The sequence below is a fragment of the Numenius arquata genome, chromosome 11, assembly GCF_964106895.1.
Source record: "Numenius arquata chromosome 11, bNumArq3.hap1.1, whole genome shotgun sequence".
Taxonomy (NCBI): Eukaryota; Metazoa; Chordata; class Aves; order Charadriiformes; family Scolopacidae; genus Numenius; species Numenius arquata.
This window is the reverse complement of record NC_133586.1, coordinates 20,441,108-20,468,980: the sequence shown is the minus strand read 5'-3', so window position 1 is coordinate 20,468,980 and position 27,873 is coordinate 20,441,108. Positions and strand designations below refer to the sequence as shown.

Genomic DNA, 27,873 nt, shown 5'->3' with positions numbered 1-27,873 from the left:
TAGCATCTGAAGAATTGTCCTAATGTGCATTCCTGCAGAGCTGGGGACTGCCTCCGAATTAGGGATAACTAATTTCGAGGACGAGAATGTGGTTACCTTGCCCACAAGAGCCCTCAGTCTCTCTCTCAGAACCCTGACTGGTTATTGGAGGGAGACAGAGTGCTTTTACCAGCTTTAATATTTGAATTGGGAATACTCTGCATGAGCTGCTTACGAAGTGAGATTGGATGTAAGAGGCCAGAGACTCAGTACAACGTGCTGAAGCGGGATCCCTCTTCCCCTCAAACCACAGTGTACTGACAAAGGAAATAAGACACTTCACCTTCGCCGTCTCTCTTTTTATTCTTCCTGTAAGTCAAAGCTAAGGTTGCAATACGGAGTCTGATCTTTTGGGGTTTTTATTTTTGGACTGGTTGTTTTGAGCTGTTCCAGCTGACCATAACCCGAGCTGAGCTCATAAAGCTTCCACTGGTAGAAGTTGCGCCGTTTGATAGAATAAAGCCTGATTCTTCAAAAGGGCTTCTGGGATGAAGTGCAGCCGAATCTGCTCCTGCTTCCTAAAATAACCTGTTTTCATTTGTTTGGCGAGGTTTGTGATTGGAGAGAAAATGAGAAAGGAATGGAAGTCGTGCTAGCGGAGGGACAGACAGGAACACACAAGAGACCACTGAAGTATTACGCCCTGGGGACACACCAGGCGCAAACAGTCCCCCGGATTTTCAGCCTGTGGTCTTGGCCTCTGCGCTGTGTGCTGCTGGAGTAGACAGAGGGACGTGGAAAGAAGAGGGTTCGTTAGTGTGCCATATCGGTGAGGTCTATCTGATCGGTGGGATAGCGTGGTTGGAGGCTTTTTCAGAACAAAACCTCAGTTTTATGTGACAGAACAGCACAAGCCAGTCCTTTGTTCCGAAATGTCTTCGCGTTTGAGCACACGCGGTTATAGCTAAAGTTTGGATGTTGTGGAAAACCACCTGTAAAACCTGGCAGAGGGGAGGGAGCTACCGGACACTGCTCTCAGCCTTCACCAAGCACAGAAACTCATGAATTTTCTGCAAATAACAGGGCCAACAGGAAACATAAAGACCAGGCTGCCCTGGGTGTGACTGTCACAGGCTCTGGTAATCCCGCAGTCAGTACCCCTCCTTCCTTCTAGAAATATAAACTGTGCCACGCTGGAGTGCTGAAAATCTGACTCGTTAAACCTAAAGTTTCCATTTGATTTCTATCTATAGTGAAATAGAGATAAGAGATACTGTGCTTTGTTGCGCTTTTTCTCAGTATAGTTAAAAAATGCTCGGTCTATGCATAACCCTGAAAACCCTGGAGCTGCTCTCATGCCGAATACTTGGACAGACATGAGCGGAGGCAAGTGGTGGGTTGCCAGTCTGGGCAGCCTAAACGCTAGATTAAACTATCAAAAGCCACAAATCTTCCCAAGACTGTGAAAGCACTATTAGGCTTCTAATCCTAATGTGAAATAAGTCTAATTTTAAAAACATTATCAGAAATCAAAATGAGCCTACCTTAATTTACTCTAGGAATTACAGAAACGTTCAGCAGAACACAATATTATTAAAGGATGGAGTTTAGCACTTCTCCAAATCCACATTTCAGTTACGTTAACGACTGTATTGTTTGCTTTTGAAGTACTAGTTTTCTTTGCCCATAAAATTACATCAAGAGCTGCGAAGCGACGAAAGCTGTAGTTCTAGTTCCACCTTACAGTGAGCTAAGCTCTAATAATACCTACCATGATCTGCTTAATACTGAGTATGCAGCTGAATCTGTCATTGAGACTTGTTTAAAAATGCCATAAATAACAAGAAGTGGGCAACTTTGGGTTTATTTCAAACCAACAAAGATGACAACTGTTTTAATACTCCTGGACACACTGGATTTAATTAGGTTTTTGTTTTTTTTTTTTAAAAATCAGATCCCACCACCAACATGGCAATACTTGTATTCGCATTCCCAGGAACTAAAATAAACAAATACGGGTAGAAAAAACCCCAACCACTAAAATTGAAAATGTGTTTTGAATTTCTATCACTCTGATATCTAAAAAAAAAAAATATGATAAAACTATGTAGTTTTGTTCTGAACCGAAATTGCTAGCCTTCTAATGGTGAGACTTCAACACTTATGTCAAAAGGAATTTCCTGTTTGTTCTGAGAATAATGAAGAAGTGGTATATTGGTAAAAAAACCAAGGCAGAACTAGTTGCTTTTACTCATTAGAAGAGAGTTGGGAGGAAGGAAAACGTTGGGCAAGGAGAACACTGCAAGAGCGTTGCAGGAGTTAGGAATTAAACCCAACCAACCACAGTCCACACGATCTGTTCCGTGAGGCTGTCTCTTTGGATAGAAGACTCGGCTGATTTCTGTACCTTCTAGGAGATAAAAATATTGTATGTACTTCCTAATATATATACTTTCCTAAATTGAATCTGTCGTGCCATGAAGCTTTCACACTATTTCAAATAATCCCACAATGGGACAGTTTCTAGCACGGGGGAAGCTTCGAGCAGGTTCTCACAGAAGCCACCGCTGTAGCCAACCCCCCGCTACCAACCAGTACAATCCTGTACATTGTCTACGTTGCTCATATTTCAAGGAGTTGCTATGGGTGACCCACAGTAAGTAATAAATGGACCAAACACTGAAAGACAGAATATTTTAAAGTTTTAATCCAACAAATGAGGAGGGTCTTAGCACTGTAAAATACCATTGTATTGCTAATGCTGTAGAATTGTACATTAAAAACAATTATTGTCCATAGATGTAAAAATAGCAAGTTTTATGATACAATAAAACACAGTATGGAAACCATTTAAAATTAAGTAGAAACCTCTTAAACAATCGAGGCATTAATCTACGTGTTTCTCCAAACGCATTAAATAAAACACAGTTAATACTGACCCTGAACACCCCCCCATCTTCCCCACTCCCCACCCTAATTAAACTGATTAGAAAAAATAGTAGTCTCTCAGTTACTACGTTTTGCATTCTTTCAGAATCATTTAGATTCTCCATTTTCTTCAAGTACAGTAGAACAACTCTTCACAATACCGCACTACCCCTGAAGTAATTCATTTCCCAACGCTGTATAATTTTGGAAGTAAGTATTTAAGATTAATTTTGATAGCTAGAAGAGGCCCAAGGAAGTCTGCAGGAGGGCAATTAAATTTTGAATGCAAATTATTTACACAAACATTAGTGTACTGTAATTACAGCATAAAACTTGCAAAATAGCTGATGGGTGCTTTTAACAAAAGCTCCAAATGAAAGAAAGGGAAGAAAAACAGATTACAAAATAAATAATCTACAGTTCTTCGTGGTAGAAACGTTCATCATGGAGCTGCCTACCATAATCTGTTGCTTCACTGTTAAGAAACAAATCCTGGTTCTTAAGAATTTCTGCTTCAGAAAGCTTTTTATCATCATTCAAATCCATTTCTTCAATAAGGTGAAGAGCCTTTAAAATAAATGGAACAGCATGCGCACAGTTAATAGATAAGAGCACTTATAAATAACGCTTTTGGAATGGCTTTGTCGGAGCCCTGCCACACCACCATTATTTGTAACAAGCCAGACGAGATTATACATTCAGAACAGAGCCTTTCTCTCCTCGCTTTGGTTCCCTTTGCCTCTTTTATTTGGTGGCAAAATCATAATATCAAATCTCTACCCTCACTATCAATTCTGAAGCAACAAATCAATGTTAAACCCGTCGCTTCCCTTCGAGGACAGGATTAAACCAGCAGAGATTAATCACCTTCCTGGAAGCACCCATAGTCCTTGAAACCCAGGGGCGAGTGCAGTACGTGACTTTAGCCTATGATCCGCAGAAAACGCGAGCTCAGCACGTCAGCCAGGGACCCCGCGTTTCCAGGGGGCCCCTCCCGACACTCAGCACTGAATGACACCCACAATATGTGCGACCTCAACTAGGATTTGAGCCGATACAGCCCTCAAACTGAGCACCCTCTTTCAGAAGTGCACACCAGTTACCTCAGTCACCTATTAACCCCTCTCTCTGGCAGACAAGCACCGGTTACAGCTCCCGGGTTAAGCTGGAGGCACTCGGGAGGTGGCTACTGTGCTAAGCCAGTTTTTATTTCCCGAACCTGTGGGGACTCACTTTTCCATCACACGTACATATTAATTAAAAAAAAAAATAAAATAAAAAATTAGGGATAGAGATTTGCAGCTGGATATTCACCATCTACTTATGATGTGCAAAAAACGCTTCATGGCTATAATTAATGATTAAAATGTAACTGGGAAGTACTTGATATCCACCGTGAAAAAGGGCTCTCCACCTCCAGCAGTGGACAAGATAAGGCATCTGTGCACAGGAACTTCAACTTTGGGTAGTAATTCATGTTTTCCCTCATTTCCTGAAAGCAAAAGCTTGCTTTTCTGAAAAAACTTTAAAATACTAAATCATGACTATCATGTCAAAGGGAACTGCCAGTTTAAACAATTTTGAGATTTTTGCTTATCTATGTATTATAAAAGGAGGGAAGTTCAGCAGTAAAACAAAACAGCAATTGCAGAATATTTTACCTGTAGCTTATTCAGGAGTATTCCATGGCTCAAAGCTAACAAGTTAGTACAGCAGCTCTATGGAACCTGTTATTGCTGAGAGATAGAGGGGCCCTCCTCTTACATGCCTTTGGTTTTTATTTGCTTAACGCCTACAAATACAGTGATCTAGAGAATCCTTCTGTTCCTACTTTTTCTGATTGGTTTGGCTTCATATAACTGCTTAGTGACTTTTTTTTAAAAAATTAAATACTACTTACATTTAAGCTGACTACATCACCAAAAAGGACTGAAGAACCTAACATGGGCTAACATCAGCCAAGCAGATTTTAAAAGCACTCTGTGTGGCAAAACCAGAAGATTATTCAGATAAACGTCTTGGTAAACACAGATCAATTCCTGGAGATGGAACATATAGTAATTTTTCTATTTTTATGTTATTTAGCTACCAGGGTTGTCAAGTCATTTTGCAATGCCAAAATGAAACTGCAATATTCAGCTTTCCAACAGCAGTTGATGACTTAAGTCAATCTCTGTTATATTAACCAAATGAAAAAATAGCACATTAGAGAAACAAATGAAAAAAAAATATATTTAGAATAGAATCATAGAATCATCCAGGTTGGAAGAGACCCTTGGGATCATCGAGTCCAACCATCTACCCTACACTACAAAGTTCTCCCCTATATCATATCCCCCAGCACCACATCTAAGCGACTCTTAAACACATCCAGGGATGGTGACTCAACCACCTCCCTGGGCAGCCTGTTCCAATGCCCGACCACTCTTTCTGTGAAAAATTCTTTCCTAATGTTCAGTCTAAACCTACCCTGCTGGAGCTTGAAGCCATTCCCTCTTGTTCTGTCATTAATTACCTGTGCAAAGAGACCAGCACCAACCTCTCTACAGTGTCCTTTCAAGTAGTTGTAGAGAGTGATGAGGTCTCCCCTCAGCCTCCTCTTCCTCACACTAAACAGTCCCAGAAACATACTAATACTTCTTACTAATACCTACCTTACTAATACATACTAATACCTCTTCCTCATACTAAACAGTCCCCAGTTTCTTGCAGAACTGAGCTATTACTACAGCATGGTCTTGCTGTAAGGTAAAATTTGAATGAATAGTGAAGAACTGCTAAAAACACCCCAACCAACACAGGCGTGAAGAGACTCGACACCACACAGAATTCACCTCAGTTTGAGCTGCGCTGTTTCTGTGAAACACAAACCAACCACCCTCAAGAGTCAGATGTTAAAAAAGGTCTGTGCAAAGCCCTTACAGATCCACATTTACAAAAATATACTGCTAGAGCAGTTCAGCAGCTTGGCTTCCTACGAGGTTAGACAGGAGCGCAGCCGGGGCTGTGCGCTCGCCACTTTGCTTTTTCTGTCACCAGCCAAGCCGAAAAAAGGACGAGGTGGGACCTCAGAAATGAGGTGGCCCCAACACAGCAGATGGGCTTTGCTGTGTGACACACAGCGTCTCCTGTCTTTACCAGGAATTACGGAGACACGGGAAGAGCTGTTGTTCCTGCCACTCTAAACACCAAAATCCTCCAGTGCAAAGGGAAGAGACTTGGACAAGATAACAAGTTAGTAGCGGAAAGGCAGAAATCCTCCCTGCTGCAGCCGGGGACTGTAAAGCGTGCTGACTAAAAGAGGCTGTTCTGGAACACCCAGTGCTGCTACAAAAAACTAAAGACAGCTAAAATGAGAATCCACTTAAACCTATTATGGCATTCTACCCCTGATTAAACCATTTTAATGATCATCACTAAAGCTTGCATTACGGCACCCTGAATCAGAGAATACTTCCATTTTCTTGTACTTATGAAAAGAGCAGCTTTTAGTTCTACAAATTACGGTGATTTAGCCAGTTAGAAGAATCATGATCAATTTTTGTTTTCAAAATTATGCTGTCAGTATATAACAGCTTCTTTTAGTAGTTTATCTCATTAGACTTACCTACAATAACTAAAAAATAACTGATTAAAATGCTGTCCCCTTAAGTCAAACAAGATAAGCTATTTAAACATGTAGAAAAGCACTGCAATAATTTACAAGCATTCATACAATTAACAGGAACTTCAAATTTTCCTAATGCAGTTAAAGGACCTGCATCCTTAGTCAAACTGAAAAAAAAAAGGTTAAAAATATATGCGAAGATCTACTGAGCATTCTTTTTCAACTACCAAGACATGATAAATCTGAAGGCATCTACCATTTTGTTATGATACCTTCAAAATTCTACTGCATTAATTAAACCCAAACAGCAGTCAGAACACATACCTCCTCTTGTGCAATGCCCTGATTATTAGGTACTATCCAAGACAACAGCTCTTGAGGGTTGAGTTTTCCATCATTATCCTTGTCGTAGTCATTCACAAACCGATCCTTCTCAACGAGTATCCATTCTGGATCTTCCCTTGCAGCTGGTAAGACACATTTTTCAAGTTTAAAGCCACCCTTTATCTTAAAGCAGATGTTTTCACCTTTTCTCCTAAGCAAATTCACTCGATCTCATGAAGTATACCATAGAAATGATTTCACTAAACAAAGGCAAACAAAATTGGGACAGACTAGCCCCAATAGATTAAATAAATGCATCTGTCTACATATGAAAAAAATACTTGTATAGATTAAAACAGAATTTAAAGGTAAGGTAATATTAAGATTGTGAATGTACAGTTGAACTAAGCGGACATTGAAGCCAAGGGTCACCATCAACTGAAACGACTATTTTAATATCCCCAAAAGTAGGTAGATAACTAGTGTTTTGCAGTATATGGCGTTATGACATTCTAGGGCCATATGAAGTTTTTAATAACATTCTGCTGTCTGTTCCCCTGCTTTAACATGAAGGAAGGTGCATCTGCGACAGAGAAGGCAGAGCTCTTGATTAGTGCAGGCTCAACAGACTCAGGCCAATACGGCAGGCCTTCAAATTAGTTCACTGTCTATAATTTTTTTTCTCCCAAACCACCTGGAATATATCCAAAGCAATTCCATTTACTGCTTTTGTTTATTTGTATACTTGATTTTTACTTTCCTTATGCGCTGGTATGGTATCCTGCAACCTAGCCAGCAATCTTAAACTTGCCTCTAACTCTTCCAGACATTTAGAAGCAGTTTGTCAAACTGATAAACATTGCAGACAAGCACGAACAGATATTAAGACTTCTAAATCTTATGGAACTCAAAAGTACTTGGCATCAGAAGCAGATAAGTAACAGTTTAAAAATAATTAGGTTTCTATTATAAAAGAAGAAAGAGAGTAAAGCCTCTCTCCTTCCTTTCGAACATCTAGTTTACAAGTAGATTATTCCTTAGTGTCACAATTCACCATGCACTGTTGCCCAAAACTACCAGACAATTATGAAACCAGACCCACTATTAGTCATTTTCAAATGTGCTGCAGGAACACTCACTGCAGAAGAGATGGCCACTTGGAGAAAAGCCGAAGTAGTTTCTACAATTATAGCTGATTCTCAATTCTTACTAAAAAGTTTTAATGACTAAGCTGTTATCTCCTCTATTACTGCAAGGATCTCAGCAACAATTTCACTCCTTTTCAACAACTTTAGATAGACTGGCTTGGAAAAGCTTTTTTTCAAGACACAGCAGGAAAAAGATAAAGAAGCCTGTATTGCATCAGAGATCTAGTGTTTTTACTGGCTCTGGCAAAGAAAGATGGTTATAAAAAAAGTGAAATTCCAGGTGGTTGATTGGAGTGAAAAAACCCTGACTATTCCCCTATTTCTCCATATCCTCACGTGGTTAAACATTTTCCCTAGCGAGGATCACAGAATCACAGAATGCTATGGGGTTGGAAGGGACCTCTGGAGATCGTCTAGTCCAACCCCCTGCCAGAGCACGTCCACCCAGAGCAGGTTGCACAGGAACGTGTCCAGGTGGGGTTTGAATATCTCCAGAGAAGGAGACTCCACCACCTCTCTGGGCAGCCTCTTCCAGGGCTCTGGAAGTAAAGAAGTTCCTCTTCATGTTTAGATGGAACTTCTTACGTCAGTCCGCACTTAAAAGGACCGCACTCCTAAGGACCAAGCAGACTTTCCACATGCCTCAAGCTACTCATCTTTTTGGAACTGGAGGAGTTATTTGCCCTATCTTGTAGCAAATCCAAACAGCATATAAAACATTTATCCATTAGCAACATAGCTAGAGAAAAGTAGTGATAAACACCGGGTGAGTGTCCTTTTTCTTCTTAAAGAAGGAACAGAGCAAGGTTAAGGAAGGGCAAGAGTGGAGAAAAAATGAAAAAGTGAAAGCAGAAAGGTTTTTGATATCTGGTGAAGTGAACAGACTAATTACACTTCACCTCTCTTAAAATACACACAGCTTCAATCCTTCGAATGCAAGGCTGACAGCTGCCTCCTTAAGCTGACAAAGACCAGGGAAGTTTAGCCTTACGTTCACGCTGGCTGGTTTGGCAGATGTGTTCAGTTAGCAAAACTGCATCTTATTTCAGCTGCACACCTAGCGATGAGGGTGTGCTTCAGTCTTTAGGAAAACAAGTAGCTTGCAAGGAAACAGTGGAGTGGGCTACACACAACCTACTGTATTACATACAGGGCAGACGGAAATAATGACCTACTGAACCCAGTACCAGGAAACTGAATTATTCTAAAAGGCAGAATAATGCTACTCAGAACCTGTAGGTGGAGGTGGAAAAAGCTGAAAATAAAGGTGCGTACAATCCACCCCATTCCAAAAGCTTTTGTTCTGTTCCTTCTTTCACGCCCCCACCCTTTTTCCTTACTTGGGTCTCTTCTGTAATCACCAAGGAATTCTTCCAGGCTAACAAATCCATCACCATCTTTATCATGTTCTTCTAAGGCCTCCTGAATGACAAAGTCCTTTTGTATATATACAAAAAGCAAAATATCAATTTGTGAAAGATTAGCAACTTGTAATCAAGAGAAACTGCAATAAATCATTTTAGAGCAATAAGGTATTCTTTAAAGCAAAGACTCGGTCATTTCAAATCTGCTTTTCAGTTTCAGGCAGACTAGTGCAGTAATTGGTTCCTGTGCAACAAACCAGATCTGTTCTTAAGAGTTTAGCACGTCGGGTTTTATGAAAACCAAATATGAAAGGCGAATCCTGCAACAAAATTCAAAATTACACAAGTGGCTGAGAAACATGAATTTGTACAAAGCTATACCATCTCATTTCACTTTTCTTTTTTCATGTGATGTATTCACTAATTCGCATTTTTTGCAACTTTATGAAATTGTTAGGAAAACTGGTTGGTGTTTTGGTCCTGTGTTTCCCAGTGAAGGCAGTGTGCCTGTTCTTGTAGTTCTGTCTTTTCTTGTCTGTCCATCACCAACGGTCATGCCAGCACAAGCAGAGGCTCTGTGCGCACAGTGCTCCTCCTGGCAGTTGGCTCTGCAGCAGCAGCAGCAGCCAAAACTGCAGGCTCTATTGCAGAAAAGCACCCATGTACTTTTAACTGGGGTCAACTGTCGCTCTGAGCTGGAATGACACCAGCAGTCACAGCAGTGATGAGACAGATGGCCAACGACAAAGTGCTCCTGGCTGAAATAACAATCCCCCAAACCCTGACCATAGTACAGTCAGTATTAACACTTCAGACAGGATTGAATGCTCTTTTTTGGACAGAAAAGTGACTATTGTGTCCCTTTAAGGAAAGTGAGAGTAACCAGCACTTTTCCTGCGCAAAGAAATCTTTCCTGTAAGTCCCCGTAACTAGAACTGAACTCTGAACTAGGCATGAAACTTCCTCACTGATGTATGTCCAACCTAACAGAGTTTAGAAATAGCTATGTTAGTCAAATCCCAAAAGTTTGGGACTGTTCTTGAAAGAGATTTCAAAGAAAAGCAATGAACTACTGTTCCAGCTCCTGAACTCCAGAACTGGACCCACAACACAGTATCTAATTTTTAATTTGGTCTGTAAAAGCAATACACATAACTGCTCAAAAGCACACTTCCTGGCCTTGTGTTTTAATGCACATGCATTAAAAGATGTTGCATCTATATATACAGGCTGCTAAAGGTACCCTCCTAAGTCTTACCGTCATATACTCCACTTCTTCCGGATGTTCAAAAGCAACAAATTCATCCACATTTAGATCAGGAACATCATCTCTATTAGCTTTTTCAAAACGTTTTTTCTCCTTTAAATGAAGCTTAGAAAACAGATTTAGTTAGAGCACTTAATGAAAAGGAAAAACAACATTATGGTAGCTGGCTGTAAGCTCATTAGGATGTTAATCGTTTCACTTTACCTACTCATACTATACTGATGTTATATTTTCACTAAAAAGACCTCATCCAGAGCAACGAGAACAGCACTTTTAATTGAGGTAGTTTTATTCTAAGAATTGCATAAAAACATCCTTTTTTTTCAATTTAAGGAGACATTTAAAACACTCTTAGCCAAGGCTTCAAAACCAAAAAAGGGAGATAATGACAAGACCAAGAATTCTTGTCTTTATAGATGCTTCCTCTTCTAAAAGTCACCAATTCCCAAACTAATTTAGTGGAGTATAATGATTATAATTAATGGTAGCCGTTGCAAATTCCAAAATTTATATTTTCAGGACATTTAACCTCCTGGATCTGTATCTCATTTATATCAAGGGCTGTTTGTAGCTCAAAAACGGTCCTGAAATATCATATATGTAAAATGTCTTTTCTGAAGCCATTTTAAAAGCTGAAAAATTAGACAGATTCCTTTGCCACAAGACTGTTGTCCATTACATCTGAACATATATCAAAGCAAAGCCACTTCTCCAACCTGTTTTAAGTATGAATATTAGCATGCCTTTTAACAATAAAGAATATCCACAATAAGCAGGCAAGTTCTTATTTCTGAATGACTTGCACTTGTTTCTGTATTCCAAACATGCAAAATTTTTGTATTTTTTTGTTTCATTTTGTATAGTCTCTTTAGACAAAATAAAGACCCACACCATTGATAACTGATCTCTACTCAAGCTGCATGTGATGGGAGCTATAAAAAGTTTGGAATCCCATGATTAAGTGTTTTGTGCTGTCAGTGTGACTATGATCTGGAGAAGGGAGCGGCCAGCAAACCAGAGATCAAAAATTCTTTAAAAATAACCATTTGACATTGTACTTCTTAGTTTATATCCTATTTATTGACACTCTTCTCAAAATTAGGCTAACCTGATTAATACAGAGTATAATATATAACAAATAAAGTGTAATTATACAATCTTAACTATTCTGCATAATAATTAAACGCACTTTTAAAGAAAAGCTGACCTTAGCCGGGAGTTTAGACAGGAAGGCAATTCAGAAGGACTGACTACAGAAAGTACTAAACTGCAACATGAACTATTGAGAGAAAAACTGTCAGTGGTTTTTTGAGAAGTGATGAACAAGGCTGCCACCTTCTGGTAAATCCCTATGTTTACTTGATGTCAGTTCTAAATACCATAGACTAACTCCTCCACTTTGGTTAAAGCGGGCTCACTAATTTCCAAAAGTAAGGAAAATGCTGAAGGTGGCTGACATACGATGCTTGTACAATGCTGCTAATTTTGCTTTTTACAGTATATGTTGAAGAAGTCAGTAAGCAGAAAAACCTCACAAGCAGTCAAAGCATAGCATAAATAGGTGAGTAGTTCTATCTCTGTGTATTTATCTATGATGGCAATATCTCAAACATTGGATCAATATTTTGACTGGTAGTTCCATTGAACTCGTTTTATTTAAAAGCTTTGCAATTATTCAGTTAAGTGACCTCCAAAGCTTTACAGTTCGTTTCTTCAGGGTGTAAAATCCCTTGCCCGCTGTCTATTTTAGCTTCGTTTGGGCCAACATCCTATATTATCTACTACTGCTTTACCAAAAGCAGTCAAAGCAATCCCCATAGGAAAAAAAAAAACAACTCAGGCCAGAATAGACTGAAAAATCACCTATTATCTTTTTGGGAAATACTTACATGTACTTATAAATGTGTAACTTGAAAGGAAATAAGTTTTGCTATGTGGTGACAAGTCATATGAGGAGAGGCTGAGGGAACTGGGCATGTTTAGTTTGGAGAAGAGGAGGCTGAGGGGGGACCTCATTGCCCTCTACAACTCCCTGAAAGGAGGGTGTAGAGAGGTGGGTGTTGGCCTCTTCTCCCAAGGGAATAATGGCAAGACCAGAGGAAATGGTCTGAAGTTGCAGCAGGGGAGGTTTAGATTAGATATGAGGAAGAACTACTTCACTGAAAGAGTGGTCAGGCACTGGAACAGCCTGCCCAGGGAGGTGGTTGAGTCACCATCCCTGGAGGTATTTAAAAAACACGTAGATGTGGCACTTCAGGGCATGCTCTAGTGGCCGAGATTGTAGGGGTTTTTTGTGTGTGTATGGTTGGACTCAGTGATCTCAGAGGTCCTTTCCCAAGTCCTTTCCAACCATGACGATTCTGTGATTCTTGGTGAACCTTCCCACCTTGCCTCTTCCTTGCTCTTTCCTTTCCACTTTTAAGTATATGCTTTCATATATGCAATTAATCCATATCTTCTGTTGTTTATACATCTAGTTTTATCTATCAGAGTTGCATTTTGATTGCTAAAAATGTCTGAATTGCTGCTGCTTTCTCTGTGGGTCTCTAAGGGACAGAAAATGTTAAAGCAGGCAATATTGATACCCCACACCAGCTACTTGAGAAACAACCAAAAAAGTGCAGTAAAGGGGGTTAAAGAGTAGAAATACCTCCAACACCAGTGGTACTGGCCCCTGCTGAAGGCAGGCCACTGGTTGGGCTACAGACCTAATTTAATAGATTGCCATCTTGTTTTGAGACCATCGTCTTAAACCAAGAGACTCTGCTCTGCGATAAGACTGTCAATAGACTTACACTCAGTTAGCAAAATATACTTGGGAGGTACCATTTCATTCTGTCTTTGTTTTGATGGTAGCAGCTTTAATACACCATTACTTTCCTTCAACTACTCCCCTGTCTCAGATAGATGAAAGTGTTAAAACATGTACCAGCTGGTAGGGTTTCTCTACCCATCTTCTTCTGTCACAATAAACAAATATTGCTGCCTTTTGCCAACAGCTCACAGAAACTGATGCTGAAACATTTTACCTGTCGAAATGATTCTTCTTCTTGATCCTCCAGGACAGTGTTCTCATCAAAATCAATTACACGATCATACATTTGCATATTATACTCCTTCCAAGACACTAATCCATCACCATCTCTGTCATAGTCGCTGAAGTGTTGCTTAGCTTCTTGCGTAACATAATGTTTAAAAGACTGCTGTATCCAGGAACTCAGCTCATCTGTGAAAATCGTTAAAAAAATAATAAAATTTTAAAAAATCAGAATCATCTGCACTATAAAAACTGTAAAGATACCACAGATTCATTCCGTTTGGAATATACTCTGCAATTCAGATGTAAGTGTATAGGCGAGAAGTTAGTTAAAGCAAAACAATCTGTTTCTTCTATGCTATGGCTTTTTTTTAAATTTAACTGAATGAGGGAACAGATCACAGCTCCAGCCTTCAGTTCTCCTTTCACAGTCCCATTTCCTCATCGCTACCCTTAGGCTAGAGTTACATGGTTACTTTAATCTGGTTTATATTGGTGATGCTAGAAAAAGCGTGATGTGACCCTCTCTGATACACATGGAAAGTGGTAGGAAAAAAATGATTCCAGGTAGAGTTCATCCAGCTGCACAGCAAACTGGAGCGATAGAAACTTATCCCGTAAGAAGGAAGATTCCTTAGTTTTCAGCTGAGAAAGTACCCTCCTTTAGCTCACTGGGACCTGAACAATGGAAGCAAGAAGCCTGCCCCTTTCGGTTGCTGCTGATATGAATGTCAGCTTGGAATGATTATGTGGCCACGGCTTTTCAAATCTGAAGCCAACCAATACTGAAGCACCCTTTCACCTTTTTCTCTCTTCTTCAGAGCTTTATGAAAATGATGCTGAATATGATTTAGACAGACAACTCTTAACGTAACTTTGTACCCCCAAAAAACATTGTTCCCATCAGTTTTGGGTTTCTTTTGAAAAATCCACAAACTGAAACAAACCTAAATTCACTGCCATTGCCTTAATTACACAAAATAAAATATTAACTGGTATTTTCCTTTTACTTGGGGCTGAAATCAAGCCTTACGTATTCTGGAAATGTTTTTAAGCTACTTGTTTTTATAGGAACGCGGCTAAAAGAAATAAAGCTTAATATACCACAAATACATTAAAGTTACTTCATTTAAAGAAGATTGGGAGAACATATTCTCTCAGTATCACCCAGTCATTTTCAGATGCCCGGAAGGGGAAAACAACTTCCTCTGCATTGCAAAATTATATAGCTAAATCAACACAACTGAAATCCTGCTCTGAAGAGTCATAATGACTAACAAAAAAATCCTAAGAAATTACTGCTTTGCTGTAGAGAAGTCTTACAGCATTTTTTACATACTAAAGCATCTTATTCTGTCCTTCTTGGCAGAAGTGTCAATACAACTTTACTAGGTTTACTTAAGTATCCTTGAAAAGCAGCAAGAGATTTTTAAAAATATATTTTGAGTACTGAATTTGTGTTAGCAAAGGAACCAACTTTACACTAGATTCTGTGAATTGACTGAACGTGAGGAGGTGTGCACGCCACATTTTGTAACCACCGAGGCTTGTGCACAAAACAGCATTGCCTTACAAGAAACTTCAACATGATTTCTGAAAGACGGGTTTATAATTTATAGCATGGTTTATTTCCCAGCATTTAAGGCACGAGGCACAGGCATCTGAGCACAGTGCCATTCATCAGGAATACTTAATGCTCTGACATTAGGAAAGTGGTATTAATATATCGCATCTTCTCTCACTGTTAGGCTCCAAATGGAGGCGCCACTAATAAGTAAAAAGTTCTCAAAAGAGCGTTTTGCAATACACTGAGAAATAACTGAGCTGAAAAAGCTTTGGTACCGTAAATTTCTTAGTGTAAACACACATTCCACTGTGAGTTTTCCTTTGGGAAGTGAGGGGAAGGCAAGTTTCCATTAGATTGAGAACCAGATGCAATATATACCACGAGGATGGAGTATGGGTGGAACTTCTACACTTTGCAATAGACCTTAGAGCTTTCACATTGTGATCTGCCTGTTGTTTATATTAGAGGGATCAGCCACCCTGCCAAAGTTATATACTATCTCACCTCAGAGGCAGAAACACTGAACTAAGTGTGATGTTGATCAGTGTCAGTGTGTAAAGTGAAAGACACTCAAGAGATATAGTTGATCTTGTCTTTAAAACCAGATTTTGTCCTCTCACCTTCTTGTGGTTTAGGCCAGATTGGCCAACGACGAGACAACAGATGCTTCCTGCACGTTTAATATCATGTTAATGAAATATCACCGTTCTTGCATTTGAACAAAGATTCTACTTGCTCTGTGTATGTGCGTGTAAGAGAGGCTTCTGATTTTTTGCCAAAATCTCAACAAAACAACAATACATTTTCATAATGAGTTCAAGAAGTGTCATGATGATGTATGGAAAGGAAGGACCTAAGTTTACCATGGAGTTCCCAAGGTTGACTGATAAAAACCTGTCTGGGAAAAGACATTTGATAGTATATTGTGATGAAAAGAGTATATGATCCTTTGGTGTCACTTCGTGTCAGCAAGTACTGAAGCGCATATATGTACTGTTTTGGCTGCCGTGTACTTTCTGTGCCTCTTAAACCTGCTCTGAGTTGCACAAACAGCACCTCAAACACACAAGTCTGCTCGTTCGAGGTGGGTGCAGCCGCGCAAGGAGCAAAGCTGGTACTTGCAACGGAGTATTGTTCTTACCCGCTTTACCTCGCTCCTGCACGCGCCTGACGGCCCTCGCTTCTTCCACCACGGGAATCGGGACTCTTGGGGACTGGGATACCCCCTCTATAAAATCTGTCGGTATTTCTGACGCACCGGGCAAGAGGGTGGTTGTGTTTTTCAGGGAGATCCTCCACAGCGTACGAGCCACCGGCTGTGTCACGGCGAGAGCCCATCTCTTCCTTCCCCGCGGGCACTGGGCCAAACCCCGGTCCCCTCCCGGTTAAACCCCCCCTCACACCCGTGCTACCAGCTCGGGGGCCGCCCCCCGTTACCCTTGTCGAGGAGGCCGTCGCCGTCCGAATCGATCTTCTTCACGATGGCCCTCAGCCGCCGCTGCTGCTCTTCCGGGCTGAGCCGCGCGTACTCCTCCGCCTCCTCCTGCGGCAGAGCCAACCCAGAGTCAAACCCGCCGCCCCCGGCAGCCTTCCTTCCCTCCCCGGCCCGGGCGGCCCCGCTCCCACCTGTCCGCCGAGCAGCGCCTCCCGGTCGTAGTCGGCGCGGTGCTCGCCCTGCGACAGGCCCAGGCCCAGCGCCAGCAGCAGCAGCAGCGGCGGCAGCGGCCGCATCTCGCCCGCCGCGGAGGAGACCGGCGGCGAGGGGCGGAGAAAGCGGCTGCGGGGGCCGGGCCGGGCGGAGGGGGGCTCCGGGGGCGCCGCCTGGGCGGAGGGTCGGGCGGCGGGAGGAGCCGGGGCTGCGCGGCCTGGAGGGTGCCCCGTCTGCGAACGCAGGCCGCTGCGGCTGGTTGGGGACACGGGAGTTCATCCTCTTCCCTTTCCCAATCCTTTGTGCTCTCTCAGCGGGATACCAAATAGTACCAAGGAATACAGGTAGTTTTCCAACTTTTCACTCATCTGACTGAGGCGAGTGTGGCCGGAGCTTCAGAGGAGCACCGACGAACCCCGGCGTGAGGGAAGATTATCGGGAAAAGAGCAGTGTGAAAGTTTTATAGCAAAAAGGAACAAACGCCTCTCTTGCTCGAGGACCCAACTTGCCAAAAATAAAACAACCCCCCTTGTCACACAAAGGGAAGCAGTGCTTTGTAAGAGTTAACAAGGTGGATCACTACAAATTTCCACAACTGCTCAAGGTGGATAATGGAAAAGAAAGCTGTACAATAAATTTAGCCTCATTGACCACTCAAACTAAAAATATATGGAGTAAATGCGCAAGGGGCCTTCCCGGGAATACTATTCCTAAGCGCTGTCACATGAAACTGGGATTGCTCTCATCCCGAGCCCACTCAGGTCAAATTAATCATTCTTGCTGGATTAATCGAGATTTATGTAAGGCTGCTGTCAGGTTTATTATTTCTTCTTTCAATATTGGTGTATTTCTGGAACTCCTCTTTTAAACAGAAATAAGTGAGATGAACCTACCTGGGCTTCCAGAAACGCAATTGTTGCCAGGTTTAAGCCGAGCCCTCAATTAATGGAGGTTGTCTGCTGCGCTCTCCTGTCTCTTCCGTGGTGGTAGCGATGCTCTGCTCCCCGGTTAACCTCAAATTCGATTAACTGTGAAGAGCTACGACAGTTCATTTTGAAGATCTGAGAGTAAAATATTGCAATAAATCAGTAAATGTGTTATTGCAATTTCCTGCCCATATAAGAAATGTCTTTCTATTAAAAAATCTAATAGTTAAGTCTAATACCTTTTATTGGTTTAAATGTCAAATTTCCCATCAGTATTTATATAAATCACATATACAAAATGTGAATTAAGTCATGCTACTTGTGGCATGTGTAGACAAAGCAAATCCTATAAGCAATCAAAACAGAAATAAGATTTGATTGCTTTCTGAAATAGTACCGAAGATGCTTTGTCTTCTTTGTCTAATGCAAGACTAACACCCCAAAACCCCTTTTTGCTCCATATCTCAAGGGTTGACAAGTGTACCAGATTATACATTTCAGTGTCTTAACAACTGTAATAGCCTCCAAATAACAAATTCAACGTAAATGTGCAAAGACCCAAGTTTATTAACAGTATGTTCACATGCCAAGATGACTGAAGATAAGAGCAGAAGGAAATACAAATAACTGGAACAACAGAGCAAGCAAAACCAAAAAGTCGTTGTATGCTATATATTAGGAAAAAAAATCTGAAGCTCAGCAAGAGGGAAAGCATAGGAAATTGTATTCTTCTCTTGGTTGTTAGCCTGTGTCAAAATACAATCCAGACACTTCCCAGCATGCAGTTAATCAGTCATATAATAGAATTCAAGATCATTCTGGTACAGATGCAGGGAAAAAAGAGAAAAGTGAGAGGCTCTCATATTTCCTCAATATATTTAACCAAGCGCCTAGCAAATGCATCACTACTGCAACTTGTAAGTAAAAAGAGAGTATCAGCGAAGCTATTTTTAAATCAGAATACAAGTCATGCTATATAAAAAGGTTTTTATGTGCTGGACTTTCTGAGTTTTCCGGGCCCCCCCTTCCCTCAAGCCAAATTTCATACAGTCTTTCACAAATCTGTTTGGAGCTGGTCTTTCAGACACAAAGGAATGAATGTTAGAAGGTCATGTTCAACACATAACTTCTCAATGAGATCTGCAAATGGAAATCTCTTCCTGTTAAATTGTCGGCATGAGAGCAGTTGTCCGGCAACACTAACAGCGGTTTCTTAACAGGTATTTCTAGCAAGTGAAGTTATCTGTCTGCTGTTTACTACAATTTTTTGACATTTCTACATTTTAGTTTTATAAATCACTGCCCAATTTGGATAAGCCTTAATTTCCTTTACTCTAATGCATCTCATTTATACATTTTCAGAATAAACAGATTTACAGTAGTTTTATTTAGATAGGCTTCCATTTTGACATATTCTCCTACTTGTTTTTATCACATGTGAACATTTTAAGCTGCATATGAGAGAGTTAAGTGCATCTAAGACCTGCATGCAATGATTATCCTTCCTTCTTCCATTATAAAAGTTCTCTGGATTTAAGTAATGGGAAAAAAAAAAAGAGCAACAATTTACTTATAAAGATAATCGGGTTCAAATACCCTGTATTTGGATTTCAAAATGGCAGTCATTTGCTTTACTAGTACCCAAATATGACTTTCTGAGTGTTCTAATTAATTGTTTCATAACACCTTGCACAAAGTACCCTGAAGTATTTTAGACTCTGCAGACATTACAGACCTGTTTTCCTACTTCTTTGCATTTAGTGCAGCTATTAATATCTGAGGAAATGGGTTATAAAATGACATTCTTCTGATGTGTTATCTGATGTGGCATCAAACCAGAATATCAGGATTTGATGGGGGGCCCACGAGTACCACGGTGCTCAGCTCAGCCGCAGACCAAAAAGGCAGTTGTGGAAACTCAGACTGATGAATGTGCCTGATAAATAATCTAGAAGCTTGTTATTGAACAATGACAGTGTAAGGGACTTGGAGTGGACCTTTAGGAGCCACCTGGCTCAGCTCTCCACTCCAAACCAGAGTGAAGTATACGTGCCATTTCTGGGAGAGATTTGCATGGCAGATCCTGGAGACTGCTTCAACTGAAACATGTATGATCTCCCAAGCCATCTATTCTAATCCTTGCATTATTTTTAATGTCCTGGTTATAACGTCAATTGTCCTGGTTACAGTTGAGGCCTCTTACTTCTCATCATTCCTGTCACAGGGGAGGAAATCAGTTATTCTCTTTCTCTTCACAACCATGGTTTTACATGCTTAAACACTTCTACCACATCCCCTTTTGTCTTCCCTTTTCGCTAAATAGATTCAGCTTTCCTCACAAGTCGTGTTTTCCAGGCCTTAGATCCCATGAAAAGGATCTCCACATGAGTCCTGTCATTCTCCAAGTACAGTGCCAAAGCTGGACACAGCACTCTAACTCATGCCTCACCAGCGTTAAACCCCAGGATTAGGTCTCGTTTTCACAGATTCATAGCATGGTGTGGGTTGGAAGGGACCTTAAAGATTATCCAGTTCCAACCCCCCTGCCTTGGGCAGGGACACCTCCCACCAGACCAGGCTGCTCCAAGCCCCATCCAACCTGGCCTTGAACCCCTCCAGGGATGGGGCAGCCACAGCTTCTCTGGGCAACCTGGGCCAGGGTCTCACCACCCTCAGAGTGAAAAGTTTCTTCCTGACATCTATTCTAGTCTACCCTCTTCTGGTTTGAAGCCATTACTCCTCATCCTATTAATACACGCTCTTGTAAAAAGACCCTCTCCAGCTTTAGGCCCCCTTTAGGGACTGGAAAGGGCTCTAAGGTCTCCCTGGAGCTTTCTCTTCTCCAGCCTGAACCCCCTCAACTCTCAGCCTGCCCTCATAGCAGAGGGGCTCCAGCCCTCCGAGCATCTTTGGGGCCTCCTCTGGCCCCGCTCCAACAGGTCCATGTCCTTCTGATGTTACAGAATCACAGAATCTTCTTGGTTGAAAGGGACCTTTGAGATGATGGTGGCCCCAGAGCCGGAGGCAGCACTGCAGGAGGGAGTCTCTCCAGAGCGGAGCACAGAGGCAGAATCCTCTCCCTGGCCTTGCTGCTGCACATACTCGACGTTCTCCCTTTTCCCAGCCCCACACCGGTGCGGACAGGGCTTGACGCTGAGGGACCCACCGCCATCCCCTCAGCCCCTGCCAGGCGGGAAAGGTGAGGGCAATGCCTTCACCGGCGCGGAGGGCGCATGCGCGGCTGGCGGGCCGGGCCGGGGCGCCGGCGGGGGGGGGGGCCGATACACACAGACACGGCGGCGGGCGGCCGCTGGCGGCGGGATGCGATGACATCACCGCGGCGGGACGCGCGCGGGCGGGACGGTGCGGCGCGGCGGAGAGCGTGAGTGGCCGCTCCGCGCGCCCCGGCGCGGGGGAGGGGCGCGGCGGCGGCGGCGGGGCAGGGCGGCGCGGGGCGGCGGCGGGGCAAGATGGCGGCGGGCCAGCCCTCACCCCCTCCGCCCCGCGGAGCCACCAGGCACTGCCCCTGCGGGCGGCTCCGGGCCCGCGGCCTTGCCGGGTGGCTCGGCCCGGCGCTGCGCGGACACGGGGGAGGGAGTGAGGCTGGTTGTTACAAGCAGCTGGGAAGCCTGTGGCGGCAAGCGGGGCGGTGAGCTAGGCCTCGCCGTGTGGGGGAGATTGGCCCGCCTCCGCAGCCCCCGGGTGTGCCCTGCGGCAGCCTGAGGAAGGGGCCTCTGCTTCCCATTAAGGGTCTCCCCTGTCACTCCTGCCCGAGCGCGCCGTCGTGAGCCGGGTCTGTGAGGAAACCCGAGGGGAAATGGGTCTGTGAGGAAACCCCTGTGGAAACCTGAGGGGAAGTGGGTCTGTGAGGAAACCTGCGGAAACCTGCTCAGGCTGAGGGAGATTCCTGTGCTTCAGCCTTGTATGTATAACAGATTCTGTGATTCTGTGCGGAAGGGACAGGCACACACACTGAGGAAACTCGCTGTAAACTCTTTAAAAACGCTATAAGGTGTATAAGCATTTGCATTTTAAAATCTATTAACAAAGTTCATACTTTAATCTGGTGGTCTTCCTTTGCTGTCAGAGAGAAAATAGTGGTTACAAAAGCTGACAGGATGGTAGGTCTTGCCCCCTGCTCAGGGGGAGGGTTTGCCCTCTCTACATGTTTTTCTAAATACAGATTGTTGTTTCTAAATTACTTCCAAATGCCCTGCAGTACTGGGAAAATACTTGCCCCCTCAGGTTTTTTCCTCAAATATATGTCAATTTAATGAGCTTTTATTACACCTTGATTCTAATTAAGGTAAACTGGTGGGCAAAAGCACAGTTTTCTAAGTTACCTAAGTGTTTGAGGACTCCTCGTGCTGGGCCTTATCCTGATGTCTGAAGTGATGCTGAAACCCAATCTTACTTTGTTTTCAAGAACTCAGCTTCCTTCAACCAGCTGCAGAATGTTTCAGTTTTCATAAGCTCAGTAGGTTGTCCTAAAGCATACAAACACAAAGGAGTGCAAATCTTAACTGCCTGTTTGTTGACATAGGTTCTGGCTATTGACTTTTAGAAAAGCAGCCATTGGTGAGGAATACAAGATATAATACGAGAACAAGTGAACAGCTCACTTAAAGAAGTATCGTTAATGATAAAGACCAACAAAATCCAACTTTGGATCTGATTAAAGGTTAATCTTGTTCTGTTACCTAATTTCTGATAATTTAGAAGTGTCTTTAACGTCTGGTTATTGTCTGGTTCTTCAGAAGAACTGTTGCAGGAGAGTGTTTGCGCTCTAATCAGTAGCTGGCTAGAATTTATTTCAACTTTGAAGCCGAGGGTTTAATTTTATTTCAGAATTATTGTCAGTGTTCTGATAAACCTATAAATATTTAGTCCTATGCACTTCTGCATTTGTGGCAACGGTTTTGTAGTTCAAAACTGGGCTAAAGTATTCACTTTTGCAGATTTGACTTCTACAGGAACCGTGACGTCTTTTTTTTAAAATGAGAACAGAAGTTTTCCATTTTATTTTCTTCACTGCTAATTATCCGATACCGATTTCTTAGTATGTCTGATTGATTTTTCTTTTTGAACTAATAACCAACTTGCCCAGTCCTCTCTCACAGGAAACGTTATTGTGCATGTTATTCACTATTCTAGAGCAGTCCATGCAAAGACTTGTTTTAAAGTTTTAATATTCTCTGTACTGTTAACTATCTTACTGCAAATACATGTAAGTTTTTCTGAAGGGTCATTCTTTTTTTGTTTTCTTCTTGGGCCTTTGGCTACTTTAAATAAGGAGCAGTGCAAACACTTGACAAATAAAACTGTCTTCTGAAAACCTTACTGTGTTTGTCTGATGTCCATGACCTAAATGCTGCAAAGAAACTAAAATTAATTTTAGAAGTGGTTTAAGTGAAAATGATTAATTGCGTTTATTTTCACACAGGTATGAAAACTCAATGGGGTCGTCCAAAAATGTAATAAGTGAGCCTGTTGATGTGGAGGAAGGCTATAACATGATGGTAAGACATTCAGCTACTATAACAGTGTGGTAGGGTTTTTCCTACTGCAAGAAAAATTCATTTTTCATGTTGGGATTCACTGATAAATAGATTAGATTGTACCTTCTCTGAAAGTATTGATTCTAGAAAATGAATCACGTTAATTTATTAACACCATGATGAGAAACTTTCAAAAGGGAATTTTACTGTAGAAGAAATTTGAGTATTTCTAGGGGTTTTGCGTCTTTTCCAGTTGTGTCAGTATATAGATTTTTTGCACTTTAGGACATTTGTTTCAGCTGATTCCCATTTTAAACTTATTTTCATCCAGCCTGTGCTCTAGTGTAGGGCCCTAATGTTTGGTTAATCTAATAAAGTTGTTTTCTTTGAAGTAGCTGAGATTAGAGCTGAACTAATTTTCTTTGAGAATGCAATGGATGAAACTGGTGGGTTTTTTTACAACAATATATTTATACATACGAAGACCATTAAACCAGGAATCCTCATAAAAGGTCCTTTAATGTTCATAGCCAGGCAAAGAAGCAGTACAGACTAAATAAGAAAAATCTGCTATTTAAGGCTAAACAAATTTGTAGTCACTCCTTTTGCCTAACATGCAACTTGCCTGAATGATTGTATCTAGAGCTTTTTGAAGAAGGTAACTTCTTGGGGTAATTGAGTAGCAAATAGGAGGGATCAGTTTGAAGAAGTGGTCAAAAACCCCATGCATCAGTATCACTTCACTCATATGAAGGAGGGTATTAAAGCTTGTTCTTGTCTAGTCAAATGAAAAGACTGTGTTGATAACCAATATGGCCTCTGGCATGATAGTTTGCGCTTCTTTGTGGCTGTACGCTTCACTATTGCTAACTGTCCCATTAAGACCTTCTTTAAGGGTTTGTTGTTTTAACTGACATCTAACTTATGGAGATGAGAATTTTAAGTCAGACTCCAGTTTCATGATACAAAGTACTTGGAAATGTGATGTTGAGATACTTCTGCTTTCCTTATAAGCTTTTCTGGCTTGTAAAAAAAATAGATAAAATAATTTAAAAAGTCAGTTTGATGTGGACTAATGCAAAGTTTTACATTTACATGGGAGTAATGAGCTTGAGAAATAAGGATGGAGAACAACTGTCTTGGCAGCAGTTGTGCAGAAAGAAACCTTGGGTTATAGAGGGTCACAGGTGCAAAAGAGAAATTCTGCTTATATATATATAATTATATTCTATATTTGAGTTGGGTCTGCTCTAACCAGAGGATGGAGACTTGGGGATTGGACTAGACCTGCAGAGATCCCTTCTAGGCTTTGCTATTCTGTGACTGTGTAAGTCATGCTAATTTATGTGTGATATGTCATGACATATGTGTTATGATTATATTATAAGTGATGGAAAGGTAATATCATATTGCAGAAAAACCCCCATGCATCATTTTGAGATGATTAAATGGGAGCATCATCTGTAGATGTGAATAACCTGTCCACAGTGTTTAGCATTGAGAAAGTCTTCATTGAAGTATTTGTATCTGCTTTTGGACATTGTGTGTCGAAGACAGATGTGTGTCAGTTGGAGACAATCTGGAAGAGAAAACTCTAAGTGCTTGGATTCAGAAAACTTGAAATCTGAGATCTGGAAGACATGAGAAAAAAGATTAAAGGAATAGGGATAGTAAGCATGGAAGACAGGAAGACCAATGAAGGATGAAGTGGAACATAATAGCATAAAAATAATAGGAAAGAAAAAAATTAAAATGGTTTCCAAGTCCTCTGTGTAAGGCAAGAATGAGTATGCTTGTGCTGTAGGAAGGCTGGAGTTAAATGTTACGTAGATTGCGCCAAGTGAACACTGTCTGCTGGTGAAGGATTTGAAAGAAAAGATGCAGTAAATGAGGAGAGATGTATTTGTTTTCCTATTTCATTTTTGGCGGTTGGGAATGCCATAGATTAGCTTTACTTCCAGCTATGGTGAGCGTTTGGGTCTTTTTTTAAGATTTGAAAAGAAATTAATGCAAAATGCAGCCTGAACATTCTTCTTTTGATTTAAGACAGACACATTTCATAGGCAATTAAGTTAAAATTATTTGACTGTCTTCTAATGTAAGCTACCACAGGTATTTGCTTTGGGAGTTTATACAGTAATTTAAAGTATTTTTAAAACTGTTATGTGACATTCGTGGATCTTTAACTCTTAGATTGATGATGATGTACTGTTAAGCAACAAAGGATTAAAACCCCAAACCAAACTTGATTCAGCAGAAATAGTCACTCTTACTAAAAATTCCCAGTGAGAGTAGGCAATTAATTATATAGAGCAAGGATAGACTAGAACCAGTTTAGTACAGATCCTGTCTTTTTACGTGCTTTGCTTTGCTTGCTTTGGGCCAAAATATACAATTTGCTTTATTTATTGCATTAGGTTTTCCAAAAGTTCACTTATTTAGCAGTGCCATTTTTCCCTTTGTTTTCGTTGTGTTACCTGATGATATCTCTAGGTAGGTCTGTGCAGCGCTAGATGGCACACTGTGGCTTTGAAACAAGCAATTGAGGACATCTGGATGAGAGAAACCTCAGTTAAATACTATTATATAAGCATTGAAGTAAAAGCAGTTTCTCGTTTGTGTTACTCTTCCTACCACCTTAATAAATTACAGCCACTAATCTGCAGTGTAATTTTTACTGTATTTTCTTTCTAAAGACATACTAGTACTATAAAACAAAGTGGTTGCAGACTTGAGTCTTATGATGGTAAGAACGAAAAGAGGAAGAATGTGTCTTCTGATTAGTGCTATAGAAAATCAGTCTGTTCGTGCCTAAAATAATGTTTAGATTTGTGTAACTTCTTTGTGGTTAAGTTTGTCAGCATTTAAAGATAACTTGGTCAGCAGTTTTGTGCTATCACGGTACATAAATCTAGCATTACAGTATATAGTTTGGCTTTGTAAGTGAAGTTCATCCTCAGTGCTGCTCATTCGGTCTTTGAACAGTAATAGTAATAACAGCTAACTTGAGTTGCCAGGAAGTACTTTCTGATTTCTTGTCCTTTCAATGGAAGAGAGATGGATTTTCTATACGTTTCAGATGTGCCATTCTCCAGGCTCTCTTCAGTCAACTAACACATGTATTTTGGTTTCATGCAGCTTTTATGTTGAGTAATTAGTTCTAATTAACATAAGGTAATTTAAATGTTTGTGAAGTCTACTGTGGTGCTCTAGCAGCATTGACAATCAATTAAATGGAGGTTAAAAATGTGTGGTGGAGACATCCCATACTGAGGGCTGAGTAGTAACTTTCATGTCATATTGATGAATCAGTCTGCTTATCATGCAGAAGGGCGGTTGTGAAAATGAATATATACACCTGTTTCAGATATTTGAGGAAAATTCAGTACCCAGGCACCCCTCTTTGGACAATTTAAACACATACTGGATGAAATTAACAAATAAAAAAAAATTGTTTTTTTTTATTTGTTAATTCCATCCCTTTATTTCTTGCTTTCAGGCTTCTTTCCAACGCTCTAATAGCCATGACAAAGTGAGGAAAATAGTTGCAGAAGAGGGACGTACAGCAAGGAACCTAATTGCATGGAGTGTTCCACTGGAGAACAAAGAGGATGATGGTATGTATTCAACAGTCTGCCACCAGCTTTTTCCACTTCTGTCCCTTTGTCCACTGGAGGTGCTCGCTTGGAAACATGTTTCTTACACAGAATTTCTCTTTAAAAAAATAAATTGTTATTTTTACCATATGTAGTATAATTTTAAAGCTTTTTTTCCAAAATGCACCCTGCAGTTGACAGATCACTTCATAAAACCTTCACAGTGACAGATTAAAAACTGTTTTCATTTTGTTTGTAAGCGGTTTAACACTGTTCTGTCTTGCTAATATTATCAAGATACTGATGTAATATAATAATGTTGTCTTACATTCATGTCTTGTAACTGGGGAATTCAGAATTGTAGAGATGGCTTAGAACAGTCCAACGAATTGCTTTCTGTGCTCTGAAACAAATGTTTGGAAGTTTCTTTTGGTATCACTTCAGTCTTTGGTAAACATCTGTGAAAAGTCTTTAAGGAAGGGGGTATATGGGGACCGTTTTGTTACTGTTGTAATATTCTCTTGTGGTATGATGACTTAAGGAGCCAGGAATTAACTTTTAAGTTTTATACTGCTCAAGCTGTTCCAGATGTCAGAATGCTGGTTTTGAGGATTTTATCTCAAGTATTTTTGTAGCTCACATGTCCCTGTGCAGGTGCTGCTGCTTTTTGAGACTTAGACAGGAGTGTCTAAAAGTTCTAATTTATATTGAATGTGGTGTTCTTGGTATGAAATAATTCTCTTGGCCAGTTTGGGTCAAGTGCTCTGGTCTCACTCCTTCTCATCCCTGCACCTGGTGAGCTCAAAAACACTGAGGCCCTGAAACCCACATCCCATAGCTGGCTATAAAGTAAATATTTTCACAAATTCAGACACTGGAGTCTTCTAAAAGCGCATTTTTTCCAGGGATTAGAAAAGAAATGAGTCCTGTGGTCACTCAAACCAGGACACTAAGTTACAAGATCATTAACCCTATATTTGAAAC

At 41.1% G+C, this 27,873-nt stretch overlaps 2 protein-coding genes across 3 annotated transcripts in view; one reads left to right on the top strand and one right to left on the bottom strand.

Annotated features, from left to right (window-relative positions):
* Positions 1-2,660: 2,660 nt before the first annotated feature.
* Positions 2,661-16,959, bottom strand: RCN2 (reticulocalbin 2). Of its 2 annotated transcripts, none has more exons than XM_074155897.1 (7): positions 16,848-16,959; positions 16,659-16,764; positions 13,647-13,843; positions 10,609-10,722; positions 9,327-9,423; positions 6,839-6,981; positions 2,661-3,474 (listed from the first exon to the last, which is right to left on the bottom strand). In XM_074155897.1, exons 1-7 carry the CDS (start codon positions 16,950-16,952, stop codon positions 3,322-3,324), a joined length of 915 nt encoding a protein of 304 aa, XP_074011998.1. In that variant the 5' UTR covers positions 16,953-16,959; the 3' UTR covers positions 2,661-3,321. The 2 variants fall into 2 exon arrangements, with proteins under 2 accessions (XP_074011998.1, XP_074011999.1); XM_074155898.1 differs by having other exon boundaries at positions 10,609-10,710.
* A 4,162-nt stretch (positions 16,960-21,121) lies between these two features.
* Positions 21,122-27,873, top strand: part of SCAPER (S-phase cyclin A associated protein in the ER) — a 159,893-nt gene continuing 153,141 nt past the window's right edge. Inside the window, exons 1-3 of the mRNA XM_074155466.1 lie at positions 21,122-21,177; positions 23,239-23,314; positions 26,793-26,910. Coding sequence (XP_074011567.1) covers positions 21,122-21,177; positions 23,239-23,314; positions 26,793-26,910 — 250 coding nt within the window. The remainder of the gene's footprint in view (positions 21,178-23,238; positions 23,315-26,792; positions 26,911-27,873) is intronic.

What these genes read in the sequence shown, in the direction of transcription:
- RCN2 (XM_074155897.1), bottom strand. Translation starts at nt 16,952, where the DNA reads ATGCGGCCGCTGCCGCCGCTGCTGCTGCTGCTGGCGCTGGGCCTGGGC. An exon ending in AGGCGCTGCTCGGCGGACAG is followed by an intron (nt 16,765 to 16,847) that starts GTGGGAGCGGGG and finishes GCTCTGCCGCAG; the next exon opens with GAGGAGGCGGAGGAGTACGC. An exon ending in AAGAAGAATCATTTCGACAG is followed by an intron (nt 10,723 to 13,646) that starts GTAAAATGTTTC and finishes CTGTTTTCTAAG; the next exon opens with CTTCATTTAAAGGAGAAAAA.